Below are 17542 nucleotides of genomic sequence, written 5' to 3'. Positions count from 1 at the left end.
AAGAGCCAATAATCTGAGAATGACACAGAAAAGCTTGCAGTGAAGGTTCCACTTCCTGAAGAACCCAGTGAACTAGGCGCAGGGGGGGCGGGGGGCTTTAATAGAGTGGGGGCTGGAGGGGTAAAGACACACACTGCAACATGACCTTAGTAGAGTGGGGGCTAAGGGGTAAAGACACACACTGGAACATGGCGCAGGGGGCTTTAGTAGAGTGGGGGCTGAGGAGTAAAGACACACACTGGAACATGACCCATATCGACCTGGGCCTACATAACTGACCAGGCTGACCAGCGGCTCTCCAGCAGCCCGCCTCTTTAATGAGGTCCACCTCACATAAACACCCAGAGGGGGATTACTTCAGTGGCATCCAACCCTCCCCAACACAATGCTGCCACTGGGTCTGGTTGTGCAATACACAGGCCTTTATGAACAACAACAAAGGAGGCCTCTGAGGCAATGCCAGAAGATAAAGGTAAACACGACCAGATGTGATAAGAATAATAGAAAATGAAGAAAAATTTGATTTTTTTCTCTCAGCTGCATATAAGATGTTTGAAGAACGTTAAGCTTTATGTGGGATATCCATTTGTGACCCATGGCCTGTAGCTCTCCTGGCATTCTTCTGATGCTCTGATATGTAGTGATAGTCATTCTTCCATCCTCCTCATTGGCATAATGTGCTTTGCAGGTATCTAAACAGTACAACTGATGTGGTCCATTTCCTCTGATGTCAGCTATAAACCAACAACAGAATTTTTCCCCAGTCACTGAAGACCTGCTTTTCCTCCTTCCTGGTGTGGTCACCTATGGCTACCTGTTGGGTTGCTAAGACAGGACACACTGACTTGTTTCAGGGAAGCAAAACATTTTTGATATTTTAAAATGATGTGTGCCCGTCTAAAGGACCCTGTGACAATGAGGTGCCATTAGGTCTGCTCAAAACAGGTATAAAACATGACTATCTAACAGATGCATCATGAATGTGTGGTTATTGAAAGGCATTTGTGTATGTTTCAACTACTTCAACATGTATAAGCAAGTAAACATGCCCTTTCTGTGAAAGTTGTCCATTGCCCAGGTCACAGCCATGGACTGGCATGCCGTCCTCAGGGTAAGTGGCATTAGGTCTATCCACACTCAACAGCTGCATCAACAGCAGCTTCTATCTGACAGTTAGGAAGGCTCATTGGATGCCACAAAACCAGTCAGCTGTTGTGAAACACTGTGACTGTCTGAAGTACTTCTGTGAAGCGTTTGGTATACTTCTGCGGACATGGTCTGCGTACGGTCTCTGCACAGTGTGGATGACGCAAATTGTGTCATCCGCACAGCCCGCATGGACTGTCTGTGCTGCAGCAAAGTGTTGTGTCTGTACTGACATGTCCGTTTTGACTTTGCATGTGCGAAACTGAGCGTGCAGCAGTTTGCATGCACTCAGTACAATAAGGTTGAGGTGCACACGCGCTCAGTTTGTTCGCAACAGCACAAAAACGAGTACACTTGGGGATACACTAATGCGCACGCCTGTATCCATATTGCGCAAATCCACATCTGCAGAAGTGTACCTGGACCTTATGAGAGAGAAAAACATTTAGCACCATCTAGTGGACAAAACTTAAAGTGTCCAACATTCATGTTGTTCTCTACCTGTGGAAATAGGCTTTTGTTTCTGGTTTGTGGTGACCTTTGCCTTAAACCTGATGAAAGCATTAATAGCAGGTCTTGTGCTAGCCACTGTATAAGTGTACCGGCATTCATTAAATGTACCCTGCATACACAAAACTGTCTGGGAATTTCCTGATTACTGAATATAGTTATACTGATGGTGAAATATTACTTACAACAACTGTATTGCAGCAAAGGTTTACAGCTTCCCTGAATCAGTGGTTCCATGGGGTCTACCAAGAGAGCTGTAGGCTATAATAATATTAAACATCCTGAACTTACCTTCCAGTCATACTGTGCCATAAATGAGTTCCTATGGAAGACAAAAATAAAATAATGTAAATGCTGTCTTTATCGATTACAACGAATTATATTAATCAAGTCAAGTCATCAGTGCAAGCAAGCTGTGCAATGTTGCGTTCCTCACAGCACTTTGAGCTCACGGTGCTACATTTCCCTAACCATAATTTCAGCACTGCATATCAAACCACAACGTGATGGGCCTTCAGCCCAGCAGTAGAGTCCTGTGTCCTGCTGTTACACCAGGCTTACAGCTGACTCATTAGGAGACGATAATCCCCAGCTGAGGCATGGTGTGACAGCCACAGTTTGTGATTATTTATCAGCAGCCCTACATGCTCCACATTTAACGTACCAGATGGGTACAAATCAACAGTCTGAAATGATTACCATCATGCATTAGGGTATTGGCCATGGGTAGAGCAAAAGAGTAGGCTAAGTATGATGGTTACCTGGGTGACATGTCTTCTACAGGAAGGGTTATAGCCCCATCATTGTGTTAACAATGGGCCTGATATTGAGGACATGACCACAGTGTAAGCCATACTTATAAACAAATATCTATGTCAAATCATTATCGTCATACTGTACCTTTGGATCTGGTCCGGCACAGATCCCGCACAAACCGTATGATAACCATCAGAGCCAAGCTCAAGCACATGAGGCTGAACACTCTGCAGGGACTAAGGGTCACAAACCTGTGGGGAAAATCAAGAACCCCCAAAAAAAGTCTTGTCATCCAGATCAAATGATTGGTTTCAAATGGGGTTACTCAAATAGCCTCAATGGTGAAGGAGATGCTGCCACATTGGAGAGCAATATTTTTCATATGGACATGCACCTGGTCAGTCTATCATGCCTTTTTACAGTTTTGGTGCAAGGCCATGGAACCACAGTCATGTTCATCTTCTTCTAGATAAGTAATCAAGGCTACTACAGTAATAAAAGAAGTTGCATGCGTGTATGCTGTTTTCACTGCACATGCAAGTGTTTTTCTTTTCCAGTTTAATATAGATAACAGCATGTTTAACAATACAATCTGTACTGTACAAGTTGAGGCCACATCTAACAGGAAAAAAGGCTTGAGCATTTGCAAAGCAGGGGAAAAAATGCCTGATTTGCAAACAAACCAGGGGTTAACCTACATAGATTTTTTTTCGAATGAGCTCAGTAATCATACCGTCTTGGCCTACTGTGTATGGCAGAATGGTCAGTTACTGGCAGGTGAATGCCAGCTGATCTTCTATTCAGCTAATGTTGTTAAAGCATAGGCTACCATTATTCCACATGTGGTGATAGGTACCAAGTTCCAGTTTTAAAAGTTCTAAATGCAACTGCAGTCACAGCTTACATGAGGATCACTGCATTTGACAGTTAAAATCATGATCTCTCCCAAATATCAGAACTAACTATTTAGGCTAGGCTAACTAGGCTGAGCTTCAGTCATTTAAGGCCATAGTCAATTAGACTTTTCAGGGGTGATATAAATGTTATTCCACAAACATGTGTCCAAGGCTACCTTTATAAAAAAAAAAGCTAGGACAATGTTGCAAGACCTTGACATTTGTTAGATGTACATTGCGTCATGAATATCTTACCAGAAAACTGAATTGGTGACAACAAAGACTGAGGAGGTCCAAAGCGGTCTCTTCCAATTTATCACGATGGAGATGCGACATAAGGGCGAGCCAACTGATGGATGTCGGGAACCGGTTGACAGCTCTTTCCTAGATTCCGCCATCGCCCCACCTGAGCTCCAGAGAGAATCCCTTCCCTATGCCTATGACCGTGCGCCCCGCCTCTTTGGTATCAACAGTGTCGTTTCTGTCCTAACACGACATACAAAAACAATACCGTCTAGTCACGGTCAGGGTTCGCTCACAGCTGCTGTAGATTTTGTTGTTGTTCGGTCGTTGACGTAATTTCTGGGGCTGCTAGGGTTGCTTTGGGGAGATCTGACGTCATCGTTTTCGCTTCGTCAGGGGAGGGAGGGGGGTGTGCCAACTAGTCATATCTTACAATAGATTACCTATCCGATTAAAAAATGAGAAGGAAAGGAGAAGTAATTTCAAAGACAACATATATTTTATATATTTATAATGTCATTATTAAACAGAATGTAACAAAACATTAGAAAACAGATAGACAGACTCCTCACTTCTTAAACACAATTAGAATAATATATTTAAAAGACATGTAAAAAAAAAACATGTGTGTTTATTACATATTTTTCAATGCCTATGTGTGTCATTGATGGGCAAGTCAGGAAAACAATATTGTTTTAATTTTCATCATAAAACTGATCCAAGTTACATCCAAACATATGTTAGTTTTCAAAGCCCAACAGCTAAAGAGTCAAGAGTCAGAGTCCTTGAGCAGGGGTTGAAAAGGAAAAAACATTTAGTATGTTTCCCCGCTCTCCTGACATTCATCACACATGGAAGGTTCTGAATAATGTCTGCCTCTCAGGGTCAGAGAAGAATGAAGCTAAGAGTCCTGACCCATTTTGCTCTCTTAGTGACTCAACTCTACAGAACTGGCTCAAAAACAAGGGCACTTTTCCAAAGCCAAATCACAATCCCAGTAACACCTTGTACAGTAATTACAATCACAACAATCCTGTGGTGTCTACTTTTTAATGACTCAAATCATTCTGAAAATGTAGTTTCATGTGTCTTTTGGAGGACTCCTTTTCCTTTTGGCTGGCAATCAGTGGAAGATTCTTTATTACAACCTACCCCTCTGCAAGTGAATGACCCCTCTCTCGGTCATTATTAACAGTGTACCAGAAAGACGTGCTGCACCACTAATTGGACTGAATTGCACTGGCAACAAAAGGCCCAGCTAGAAAATTCCAGCCCTGGTTTTACAGGGGCTGCTTTGTTGCTGTTGTGTTTGTTCTCTATTGCTGTGTTAACAGTTATCTTTTCTGTGGCGGCCTCTCCCCACCCTTCCACACAGTGCATGAAAGGCTCTTCTGCACGAATCAGCCCAGAGCTGTGTGGCACAGCACAGGGGGATGTTCCGCTCTGCTCTACCCTGCCCTGCTACACTCAGCCTGCATGGGACACCCTCCGGACCCAAGAAGTGGCGTAGCTGCAGCTGCCTCGCGACTATGTTCCCAGGCCCTGCCCGTTGAGTGCCCAATCCGCCAGAGCTGAGAAGAGGGCGAGATGATGGGACAGACACTGGAGGACGGCGTCGCCACAGAGGAGCTAGAATGCAAGATCTGCTACTGCCCCTACAGCCTCTCCAACCGCCGGCCCAAGGTGCTCGAGTGTTGCCATCGGCTGTGTGCCAAGTGCTTGGCCAAAATCCTGGACTTGGGGGAGTCACCGCCAAATGCAATAGTGTGCCCATTCTGTCGATACATCACCGGTTTGCCTGGAGAAGCAGTGGGCAGCCTCCCCGATGACTGTAACTTGGTGACGGCGCTGTCCCTTCAGGTGCGCAACCACAGAAATCTTCACGAGTGCCCTGGAGAGATCCTCCTCAGTCCGAGGAACCTGAGCTCTCTGGTGGGTGCCTCTGCCACAGCCTCTCCCTCTTCCTTGCACAGCTCCAACTATGTGGTCATCACCATTATGGAGCCTCCGCCGGAGTCTGGCCCTCAGACAGGGCCCTTGGCAGGCCGTAGCAGGGACTACCGCTCCTCCAGCCTGGATTCCATGGCTTCTATCACACAGAGATGGACAGTGTGGAATTGTGCAGCGTTGCTGTGTCAGACGTCAGCCCGGGCCCTGGTGTGGCTCCTGGGTCTGCTGTATTTCAGCTCTCTTCCTTTGGGCGTCTACTTGCTCATAATGCAGAAAACCACCTTGGGCGTGCTGCTGGTCAGCTTGGTGCCCGCTAGCCTGCTCATGATCATGGCATATGGGCTCTGCCAGTGCCTTTGCCACGAATTTTGGGACTGCGTGCCACCCTAACAACCAAAGGGCAACCATCCACATCACCAGCCTGACTTTACTGTGACGTGTTGCTCCAGCGTGGTTAGAGGACACCATTTATATGGATACAATATTATATCCATTATTTGCCACCACAGTTTTGGATAGTTTGGAACCAACAAAAATAAATAATATATGATGGGGCAATGGACACAACAGAACATAAGTAGAAGTAGTTTTCAGCTAGCAAAAGTAGCATTACCAATAGCTCTCTGTTTTGCTAACAGCTGCTTTGAAATGTTTGTCATTTTGAAGAACTGGTCCACCAAACACTGACAAAAAACAACTCTTCTTCAGCATTAAGAACTTTAAATATGTAATTAATTAGCTTTTAAAAATACTTTAAATGAAGGATTATCTGCATATTTATAGAGCACTCAACTGAATATGGAGGTTGTATGTTTGCCTAACTGTAAACATGACTGAGGGCTGTCTTTCACACGTTCAAATGTTTGTATGCAAAAAGTTGAGGAATGTTAGTCTGAGCCACCAAATGCACTCCTTTGCAAAGTAACTGATCTATGATTATCCCTTAATGATCAAATGTCATAAATATGATTTCTCTGTGATTTATGGAATTTGCAAAAACAGATCAATGTCTTGAATATAACATGTTGTGTCAATGCATTGTGACTTTAGCAGTCTTTTTGTCAGCTATCATTTTTGTGACAAGAAATTAAATGATGAAACACTTTTGGAAGATTTGACTTTTGTAGTCTTTTGCAAGATGACGGAGTATGTATATGTCCATACAGGATATCTCTACATCCAACCATAATAACGCAACAGAAAATATTCTGGTAGACTGTGATGTTGAAAATGCAAGCCTGGTGACAATTTGGGATGAGGAAGGAATGTGGATAAAAGCAACATTTTCTGAAACCATGAGAACCAATGAGAAAACCTTTCATATACGTTAACTGATCACTGATCATTCTTAATTGAGAAAGCATTATGGCATTTTACATGTTTGACAATACCAGTTCAGGGCAATAAACCATGCTCCCCCCCCCCTCTCTCACCAGACAATAACTTGTTATTTCCATATCCATCCATAAGTAGACTAAGTAGACTACATGTAATGTTCAATTTATTTATTGCCATAGCCATCCATAGGTAGACTACATGTAATGTTCAATTTATGTATTTCCATATCCATCCATAGGTAGGCTACATGTAATGTTCAATTTGTGTCAAATATTGGGGAAAGAAATTGCTATAACACAGGCTGCATTCTTCCTCGTATATTTCACGTAATGAAACCCTTTTACATTATATTATCTAAGTTGTAAGTTGCTTTGGACAAAAGCGACTACTAAATACCTTAACTAAAAACACATACATACAGACAATTTATGGATAGCCAACTTAGCCTGAAGTTACAGTAGGCTACCTGAGTGGAAAATAAGTGGTTATGTCTGGTCATGTATGATGTCCTCGAGGAAGTGTGACTGGACCTCCTCTTAGCCAATCGGATTTGTGGATCCCTCACTAACAACAAACAAAAGATCGGGTTTACCTACAGAGCTATCTGTCGATGTCCAGTGTCAATATAGTATATAGGATTTATTGTGTATCGTGTTAACGCATAGCGTCGAACTTTTCTAACATTTTCTAGATGGCAAATGTTGGTTAGAGCTGTAGTTTATTTGCCTTGTGCATGTCAGCTAATGTTAGCTAGCTGTTACGATTGCTTACTTGGACAAGCAAGCTGAGGAGCTAACTCGAGTTGTTCGGTGCTAGCATTGAAGCTAGCTGGCTAGGACCACGATATTTGTGGTCAAGTAAACGACTAGAAATTGTCACTCTTGAATAGCAGCCCAGCTGAAAGAAGCTGGCTAGCTATTAAAACAACCGAAACCGAACGAATCGTCATGTCAGGACCATCATCGGGCTGTGGATTTCTGATGTCGGTTGTTGTTCACGGAGACTCTGCTCTTAACGAGCAGGAAAAGGAGCTCAATCAGCGACTTAGAAGTCTATATCCAGCTGTAAATGAACAAGAGACTCTACTGCCTAGATCATGGAGTCCCAAGGACAAGTTCAGTTACATTGGTCTTTCACAGAACAATCTACGAGTACATTACAAAGGTACGACGAAAATAAACCAACGTTCTTACAGGCTAGCTCCCTTAAACGAGGGATGCTAACTTTATTTGTAGCTAGCTTGCGTCACATTTATAAAGTATTACCAAATCAGTGTTAGCTGCAGTGGCTAGCTAGTTAGTTTGCTAACTTATCGCATAGGTAGGTTAAACAGTTTGGTTAGTTTGTTGTTTTCTCTTGGGAATCCACAAAAGTCAATCTGGTTAACATGCTAACTTTGCCTGGCTAAAAATAACCGGCCACCGATTTAGTGTGGTGTAATGTCAGACACTATTTGCTTGAACTATGTAGCAAGCTAGTCTGTTACAGCTGTCAAGCTAGGTCGCTAACTTACTTTATGAAGTAACATCAACATAAGCTAACGTTACTGTAGCTCGCTGGCTATTTAGCTAAATGCAAATGTTAGCATGCCTTAGCTTTAAAGGCCAGCTAACAGGCGAGATCATTTGACTGAGTCTAAATATAGAGGTTTGGAGCTGTGGAGCCTTTATTGTTAGTTAACTGAGTTGACTTAGCGACAGTTTATTTCGGTTTAGCGTGTGAAATCTAATGTCACCTACATACCTGCTCTAGCTAGTTTGGAGGACAGCTACCCTGTACGCATCAAGTTGTTTATGTGCTAGCTATGAGTTTTGAGGCTAGTGTATTATTGTCAGCTATTTCATAATTCAGTTGCGTTTCTTGCTGTTTGTCAGTATGATTAGATCATTAATATTATCTATCGTCTTGTGTCAATCTGGGACCCGGGTAGTGACACTGTCATTTACATGTCAGTTGAATAAAGCTTTCGTTTAGTTCAGTAAACCCAACAGGTCAGCCAGGTCCGGAAATGTTGACTTGGTACATGATCGCTTCAGTGCAGAGCTAACGAGTAAACAAGATAACAGCTAGCATGATGTCAACTTAAAGATTAACCGAATCGGACAGAAATAGAGCTGACTATTGTTGAATCCTTTGAAAACGCATACGAGGTGGATTGCGCAGGATGCACTCATAACTGTTAGTAGTCGTGGTGCAATCTCGCCATATTGAAGCTCTATAGCTAACTATAATCAGCTTGCTGTCGTTAGCTTGCTAAACATTTTCCCCGAGTTATGACGTCAAGCCTCCATCTTCAGCTATCTCTCAGAAGCCCCTTGATTTTCTCCCACAACTAGCCGTATCTTTTAGTATATCTATCACCTTGTCGATAGTTAACTGTAACGTCCGCTTATTTTTGTATGCGTGTCAGATGAGATGCTTTAGTTTGATATGTAGCTACACTGGCCAACTCTATTTTTACATGACATTTATACATTCTAATGTTTTATTATATAATCTATAGTATTTTAAATGGGCAGTTATACAGGTTAATGTTTTGAGTTTTTGAGTAAGGTGAGAAAATTTACGCTAGTGATGGTGGAGTTTTTGGTTAGGTGAGATTTGTTATACGTTACACTTGCAGCCTCCCATTTTAGTGCCTGCATATGTTCTCACTGGACAATGTATGTGTCTCCCTCAACCACTAAGGACACGGAAAGACCCCAAAAGACGCTGCCTCTGTACGGGCAACCCACCCCATCCCAGCAGCATGTGGTGTTTACTACTTTGAGGTGAAAATCATCAGTAAAGGGAGAGATGGGTAAGGGAGCAAACCTGTTATGTTTATATGGTGTGAAAACCTAAAAATATATATTTTTCACATAACATTACATATCACACTGTCAGATTGGAAATAGTATTAATGTTTTGTTTGGTTTTCAGTTACATGGGAATAGGCTTGTCTGCACAGGGGGTCAACATGAACAGACTTCCAGGTAAAGCAATTCTGCAAGTTTCCATCCAGTCTGTAGGTGCACTTTCTTTTGCTGTGTGTGTGTGTGTGTCTGTCTGTCTGAGATACAGCTACAAAACACCCGTAAGTAGGCCTGTTTTATGTTGTTTCCTTTGGGGTGTGTCTTTAGAGACTAGAAGAACACTCTGGCCTTAGATGACACTGCAGTGATGGGGTCACATGCAGCCAGCGAGGGATATCTGGCAGAGCTGGGTGACACCCTGTCCGTTTTGAACAAGTCACAGGACACTGGGTGGGCCCTTAGTAATGCTGCAGAGTACTGAAGAGATAAAACCCCAAGCTGAATCCATTAGCTTTTCACACAGCAGTTCATCTTTCAACAACGCAAAAACATCTATTTCTTTTGTTATGTTCAGGTTGGGACAAACACTCATATGGTTACCACGGAGACGATGGCCACTCCTTTTGCTCATCGGGTACAGGGCAGCCCTATGGCCCGACTTTCACCACTGGTGATGTGATTGGCTGCTGCGTCAACCTCATCAACAACACCTGCTTTTACACTAAGAATGGTCACAGTCTAGGTATACAAGTTTGCCATTCATAATATTCATTCCATAATAAACACAAAACTCCACTCCAAGTAACTCTTTGCAAAAAAGTTTGATTGATCAATTTTGCTCATACCATAGACATTTGGCAGACTGTGTATTCAGGTAATCTGTGAGAAATTGGTTAAACAGTGTTCAGATAAAATTGTCTTTTTTCCCCCTCTATAGGTATAGCTTTCACAGATTTACCGGTGAGTTTTAAAAGTATTTGCAGTTTATTGAAGTTGGACCAGATGTTGTACTGTACTGTTGCTATCTGACCAGGCCTCTTTGTCTGTGTGCTGATGTGTTTGAAAGATTGTTTGATTGGCTTCTGTGATAATTTAGCCCTGATTTGGTTTTATGAGCAGCAGTACTGTGGATACGCTGAAGAAAAATATCAAGTTGTTGCGGTTCCAGCATCTGGTTTGGCATATTGTTTTGGGAGTATTTGATCCTCTAGTTTCAAGTTTCTATCCTTGGTGAGGTGTTGATCATTTTTCCATAACAAAACAAATTACCAGCGAGGTGATTTTCTATGCGTTAATTAATCAAATCTAGATTTTTACCTTCACTGAGAAAGTGGAGAAATAATTGCACAAAAGATTTTTGTAAACATTGGCCACATGGCTACAACAGTAGAGGTTTCTTTTCTCATTTTTTAATAAATACAGCAGTCACTGCTAATTTAATACCAAGGATGTTATAACCATTGAATAGCTAACCTTAGCACCAGCTTAACCAAAGAGGACCTGCTAAAAAGCTAACCCATATTGGTTTGCTTGCCAATGAAGTGTCTTATATGGAGAGGATCTAACATTGATGTGCTTTATGTATTTGTACTATAATATAGTAGTAGTAGTATAGTGTGTGTGTGTGTGTGTATGTATATATATATATATATATATATATATATATATATATATATATATATATACACACACACACACACACACACACACACACACACACACACACACACATATATATATACACACACTATACTACTACTACTATATTATAGTACAAATAAATACATAAAGCACATCAATGTTAGATCCTCTCCATATAATATATATAATATATACATGTTTGAAGGTGTAGGTTGTTAACGGGCAGATGAGAGGCATGGTATAGCAAACAAAGATTTTCTCTACCGTTTCACCTCACAGGAGGTGTGAATTATTTTCACGTATCAGTGGTGTTGGCTAGTTTACTCTACTTTTAACTTCACTAAGACGTAGCACCGTGTCATTTCCCCTGACAGTAGCTGAATGGCAGCTTGTTTAGAGATAAAACAATAATTCATTGAGCAGAACACAGCATTGGCAGCAGGCCAACATTCTGTGGGTGTTTTGAATAAAATGCGTTGGTTTACCAGCCTTGACCGTTTCCTTCACTCAAATATGAAATGCCTTCCTTGAAATCTGGTTTGGAGCTGGTTTGTGACACAGAAACTGAAAATGTCACCTCAGTCTGATGAGAAAATAGAATATAGTTTAGTCTAAAATAGGCAGCATGTCAGTTTTAAATTTTCATTTATATTTTTTATTCAGAGTGCAAAGAAAAGTCCTTTTGTCATGACATGAATATCTGTCAGCACAGAAAAGTGTATGTTAATCACTTGAGCAGAAGTAAAATCTTTTGTCAGTATGTGTTTTTTTTTTTAATAACTTATCATTCTAAGAGAAATCACCAGCATCAGAACTATGTGAACACTAACCTCTTCCTCTACATTTCGTTCTCTGTCGGCACAGCCCAACCTGTACCCTACAGTCGGCCTCCAGACCCCGGGGGAGGTGGTGGATGCTAACTTTGGGCAGCATCCGTTTGTCTTTGACATTGAGGACTACATGCGCGAATGGAGGACAAAGATCCAGGCCCAGATCGACCGTTTCCCCATAGGGGAGCGAGAGGGAGAATGGCAAGCCATGCTCCAGAAGTGAGTCTCCTGCCTAGGAGTGTGAACACAAAATGACATGTTTTAGAAGGGCTGCTATCAACCATATGATTTTTTTAGTTTTGTTTGTTTGTTGTGAACTTCCCTCATCCTGAAGGGCTGATGCTATTGAGATCACATTGGCTCTTGAGTTAGATCTTGAGTTTGACTTCCTCCTTCTCCTCCTCCTCCTCCCCATCTCCTCATCTCTCTCAGGATGGTGGCCTCCTACCTTGTTCACCACAGCTACTGCGCCACTGCTGAGGCCTTTGCCAAATCCACTGATCAGGCCGTGCATGAGGAACTGGCTTCCATCAAAAACAGACAGAGTGAGTCTCCGCAGGTCACCTGACCTAGGGCCTTGTTTGCTTAGCAGCCAAACAAGGAAGAGATTTTCAGCTCTGTTTGTTTTCTTGCTCTTGCCAGTGTAAAATGCAGTTACCTAACAAAGTTTTTAAAAAAAAATGGTCAGGTGGAAGTGATATTTGGAGGAAATGTGTAGGCCTATATTTGTTGTAGTGTATAACGCACAGCTGCACTGTGGGATTTGAAGTTGGTTGGATGAAGACATTTGAGTGATTTTGTATGGGAACAATGCTTTCAGAAATCCAGAAGTTGGTCCTGTCAGGAAGAATGGGAGAAGCTATAGACACCACACAGCAGCTTTACCCCAGCCTCTTGGAGAGAAACCCGGATCTCTTATTCATGTTGAAGTAAGTCCTGGCTCACACATAAGGATGCACATCTGTGTGAATCATCCTTCCACACATGTTTTGCTTGAATCAAGTCCGAAGCGGCAGCATGACTCATCCGAATGGCGTTCATCCCCTACAGAGTCAGGCAGTTCATTGAGATGGTGAACGGCACGGACAGTGAGGTTCGGTGCCTGGGAGGGCGGAGCCCCAAGTCCCAGGACAGCTACCCTGGCTCGCCCCGCCCCTTCAGCAGCCCCACCCACAAAGCCAGTGTCCCCCAAGCCTACCCGACAGGTACTCTATCTGGAATCTCACAGAGGAAACAGGAATATGTGTTACACATACAGTACATGGGGTAACAGATGAGCTGCACAGTCTTACAGTTCTGAAGTGGTCTATTGCTAAATGGCCTATTCTAGTTACCAAAGACGCACAGTCTTACAGTGCTGAAATGGTATATTCCTGCTGCCAAAGTTCTTCTGTCACCCTCTAATAGTAGCAACATTGCCGTGTTGTAGTTTTAGCATCCATTTGCTGATTTATAGCTTTCTAGTACTGTCAGAAAAACTGCTTGAGTGAACCTAACACAAAGACCCTACCCTTCCCGCTGACATTGTTCCTCTCTCCCTAGGGTTGGACAGTAACTGCTGTAATGGTGTGTTGTCCAGTAAACCCACCTCTTCAGCCAACTGTATGAAGGCCTGCCCCTCCACCCTGGCCAGTGGTGACCTCAGCAGCTTGAATGGCACATGCAGCCAGCCGCAGCAGCCCCAGCAGCCACAGCCGCAGCCGCAGCCGCAGCAGCCCAGCACCAGGTAGTGTGCACTCTGCTCAGGCAGACCGCCTCAGTCGGAGTCTGTCCCTTGCACGGGTCACTCTGTACCCATGGGATTTTATACTTGGGTTTAGAGGTTACTATTCAGTGGGTCTTTGAGGTTTGTTTGCTGTTAGTGTATATGGCTCACATGGGATCCAACATCCTGCTTTGGAAGTGTACACATTTTCCAAGAATGTATTTGGAATGCTAGGATAACATTGAGGTAGGATGTACACAAAAGCCATTCGTGTCACTGTTCTTAGAGTTTTTGAATGTGGTTGTAGGAATGTTCTCCTAGAAACGCACTCCTTCTTTGACCACCATCCCTTGGCTATTAGCCTTGGTAACAGAAGAACACATGTTGCTGAACAAATGAGATTTTAATTCAGATGAACGGTAACCATTTCATTTACAGCAGTGAAGTGGAGATGGAGGTGGATCACTTCTCCAATGGCGTGTCTGAATCGTCCTCCAATGGCTTTCTCAATGGATCAACACACGGAGTGGAACCAGAGGACTGTGATGCCGAGATGGGTGAGAGCAGCCATATAGCAATGTGCACATCCCTTAAGGCCTTCCTTCCAGGCTCATGTATGGCAAAGATAACATATCTGAAACACATCTGGTTCTTTGGGTATGAAATAGGTCAAATGTAATACAAACGTGAAGGAGTGAAGAGTTTTAATGGGTCCATTATTGTGATTGACTGCCCTTGGAAGACATGATAGACAGGAGCACACATGGTAGCCAGTAGTCAAGCCAGCTAGTGACAGTGCTGTAGAATTAAGATAAACCTATTATGGTCCTCTTAAAGGGAACAGTACTGTTATTTTCTGAATCACTGCTTAAATAGAAGTCCAGAGGTGGCACAGCTTCCCTTTAGAGAGGTTTTTTTTTATTATTATTATTATTATTATTATTATTATTATTATGTGAATTCCAGTTAATTGTATAAAGCATTTAGGCCCATTTGCTGTTTGATGCCCATTTGCTATTTGATGTTTTTGTTTCTTAGCATTCCCTGTGGCCGTTGGAGGCAAGCACATGTTTTATCTTGGCTGACATTTTGAACGATAATCGAATCTATAACTATATAATTTTAGTTTGTTGTAGAATTATGATTTGTAGCTCGATAATGCTGAGATACTCTAATCTCTTCTCAAACTATTCGCACATTTAATGTTAACAGGTGGAATGATCATTGATCATTTAGCCCCAATTGAAAAAAAAAAAACCTTTCAAAACATATTGTTCCTTTTGTCATTTGTGACTTATTATCTCACTGTTAGGCCACTGTACCCTGCTCTCCACTCCTGGCATGGTTTTATTTAGTGACATCAAATGTACATTGTGACCTATTCTTGTGCCGCTTGGCCAAGAGAACCATGTCTAATTGGCCAAGGGGCATTGTTTGTTTGTTTGTTTGTTTGTTTGTTTATGTCTCTGTCTGCCTGCACAGAGGTGGAGCTGGCTCAGTTCAAGAGGCAACTCTGCGGAGGCAGCCAGGCGGCCATCGAGAGGATGATCCACTTTGGGCGGGAGCTGCAGAGCATGAGTGAGCACCTCCGTCGAGAGCGCGGCAAGAACGCCGCAAACAAGAAGATGCTGAAGGTGCGTAGCCCATGATGATTAGTGAAGTTCATTGCAGTCACTTGACACCTGTGATATTTAAAAGGTTAGAAATTTGGGGAGAATATTTGCAGAGCACTTTTGATGTCTTGAGTACCTTGTCAAACTCTTCCAGAGAGAAACCGACTGAGCGAGATTAAGCTGTTTTTAAGTGACTGTCATCTGGACAGACCTGAAAGGCGAGAGTTGTCAGTTGATTTGTTTCCGCTGCTTGATAATGCCAGAGTTCTCACAACTGCTGTTTTTATTTATTTATTTATTTATTTATTTATTTATTTATTCTAGACGTAGAAAACACTTACTCTGTGAATGTTCTGTGGTGATGCTATATGCTAGGAACTGTGCTCCTATGACTTTGCTAATAGCTAATCATAGAGAAATGAAAAACCCCTGATAGCTGTTAGCCTGCAGCTAATTCCTCAGTGTTTTTAACCGTAATGTGAACTCCTCCACGACCTTTAACTGGAGTCTGTTTCTGTAGGATGCCTTTAGCCTGCTTGCATACTCAGATCCCTGGAGCAGTCCAGTGGGCTATCAGCTGGACTCTATCCAAAGAGAGCCTGTCTGCTCCACACTCAACAGTGCAATATTAGGTAAGCCAGCTATATGTTTCCTGACCAATTGTCATTGGTTTTGAGTCTGAAAGGTTTAACCACTTCTCTTATGGTCGTAAATACTAAATCGTGCTTTGATTGCGTCATTGTATGACAGTTGTATGTTTTTGTGTGTGTTTTTAAATGGTTTAAATTTGAGTGTACACATAGTCAAATCATCTCTTTCACTTCATGTGTGTGTGTTTGTTCACAGAAACTCACAACCTGCCCAAGCAGCCCCCCTTGGCTCAGGCGGTGGGCCAAGCTGCGCAGTGTTTGTCCCTCATGGCGCGCACGGGCATCGGCTCTTGCGCCTTCGCTTCAGTGGATAACTACCTGCACTAACCTCTAGAGAACCCACCCTCATCTGCCCCCCCCACATCCCTCTCGGTGATGCAGTGAGACCCTTCCCCCTCCCCGTTATCACCACCCACCAACACGACCCAAGCGGGGCCTGCCAGGGTGCTGAGCAGGGTCCCAGTGCATTCTCTTAGCCGCCCCCCTTGCACCCACCAGGGCCCTGGCCCTCTCTGAAGACTGGATCTGCTCTTCCTAGGCCACGTGAGACTTATGGCACATCAGGATGAAGATCCCTAAGCCAGAAAAAAAAAAATCCCTAGAGATCATTACATGGTTCTTCTTTTTTTTTTTTTTTCTTTGGCTTATCTTTTTTAATTTTAAAGCCTTTTAATTTTTGGTTGAGGATATGTTAAAATATGGATTGGGGGGTGGGGAGGCAAGCTGATTGTTTGTTTCCTAGTTTACAAGGCATGATGCAAATTATGGTTATAATTAATGTTATTATTATTATTATTAAACTTGCATATGAATATATATTTGTTCTTGGTTGAAAGCTGGCCGAATCAGCACGACCAACTAATAAAGGTCCCATCACAGTGAACCCTCGCTACTCACAAGTGTCAGCCTGTGTACATGTCACTGAGTCCTGAGTGAATCCCGAGTGATCTTGCATTAATAAGAAGTGTGAAATACTTTAGCAATTTACATAAAGAAAATAAAAAGTTTCAACCCATAAAGTATAATACTGCGGGATTAGGTATATTATGAGATTGTAGGAGCTCCTCTTATAAGGACATTCCTGTGTGTAAACCTCCACTTCCCTTTGCCAACAGCTCAGCAGCTTTGATGCAATGTTTGGGCCGCAGATTCTTTTAAAACTGTGTGTTGTCTGTTTGCCCCCCCTTATTCTTTTCAATTTTCTCGCTTTGTTTTTCTCCTTTTAAGCCAGTCTCTTCGATAACCTATTGCTTTGTTTTTGCGAAGTATGGCTGTATATCTGACGAGAAGTACATCATGTCCGGTCTGAAAGAGACTGTACCCTGTCAGCCATTTTGATTTCTTACTCATACCCCTATGCCTCTCAGTGCTGTGCTTTAAAAAGTAATGACTTTGGAGACTGGCTCAGTATTGTCAACAGCACTGTCTTAAAATTTACAATAAAATTACCCCACCCAGGAGGACCGTGC

General features: G+C 42.7%; 3 protein-coding genes across 4 annotated transcripts; 2 read left to right on the top strand and 1 right to left on the bottom strand.

The window, feature by feature from the left end:
* Positions 1-1556: 1556 nt before the first annotated feature.
* On the bottom strand, positions 1557-3941 carry LOC116219600 (reticulophagy regulator 1-like). The gene is made up of 3 exons (XM_031563133.2): positions 3564-3941; positions 2557-2663; positions 1557-1978 (listed from the first exon to the last, which is right to left on the bottom strand). The coding sequence occupies exons 1-3, from the start codon at positions 3704-3706 to the stop codon at positions 1944-1946; spliced, it is 285 nt and encodes a 94-aa protein (XP_031418993.1). The 5' UTR covers positions 3707-3941; the 3' UTR covers positions 1557-1943.
* Positions 3942-4877: 936 nt separating this feature from the next.
* Positions 4878-6612, top strand: LOC116219604 (E3 ubiquitin-protein ligase RNF182-like). Its single transcript, XM_031563156.1, has one exon. The coding sequence runs from the start codon at positions 5139-5141 to the stop codon at positions 5889-5891; it is 753 nt and encodes a 250-aa protein (XP_031419016.1). The 5' UTR covers positions 4878-5138; the 3' UTR covers positions 5892-6612.
* A 694-nt stretch (positions 6613-7306) lies between these two features.
* ranbp9 (RAN binding protein 9) lies at positions 7307-17541 on the top strand. Of its 2 annotated transcripts, none has more exons than XM_031563076.2 (14): positions 7307-8003; positions 9528-9639; positions 9762-9814; positions 10209-10376; positions 10572-10594; positions 12131-12324; positions 12538-12650; positions 12926-13034; positions 13156-13310; positions 13648-13831; positions 14249-14367; positions 15293-15444; positions 15944-16055; positions 16270-17541. In XM_031563076.2, exons 1-14 carry the CDS (start codon positions 7787-7789, stop codon positions 16398-16400), a joined length of 1842 nt encoding a protein of 613 aa, XP_031418936.1. In that variant the 5' UTR covers positions 7307-7786; the 3' UTR covers positions 16401-17541. The 2 variants fall into 2 exon arrangements, with proteins under 2 accessions (XP_031418936.1, XP_012691338.2); XM_012835884.3 differs by having other exon boundaries at positions 7308-8003; positions 12140-12324.
* Position 17542: the final 1 nt, after the last annotated feature.

This window comes from Clupea harengus, chromosome 25 (genome assembly GCF_900700415.2).
Source record: "Clupea harengus chromosome 25, Ch_v2.0.2, whole genome shotgun sequence".
NCBI classification, from domain to species: Eukaryota; Metazoa; Chordata; class Actinopteri; order Clupeiformes; family Clupeidae; genus Clupea; species Clupea harengus.
The sequence above is the reverse complement of the archived record's forward strand: the minus strand, read 5'-3'. Positions and strand labels throughout refer to the sequence as shown.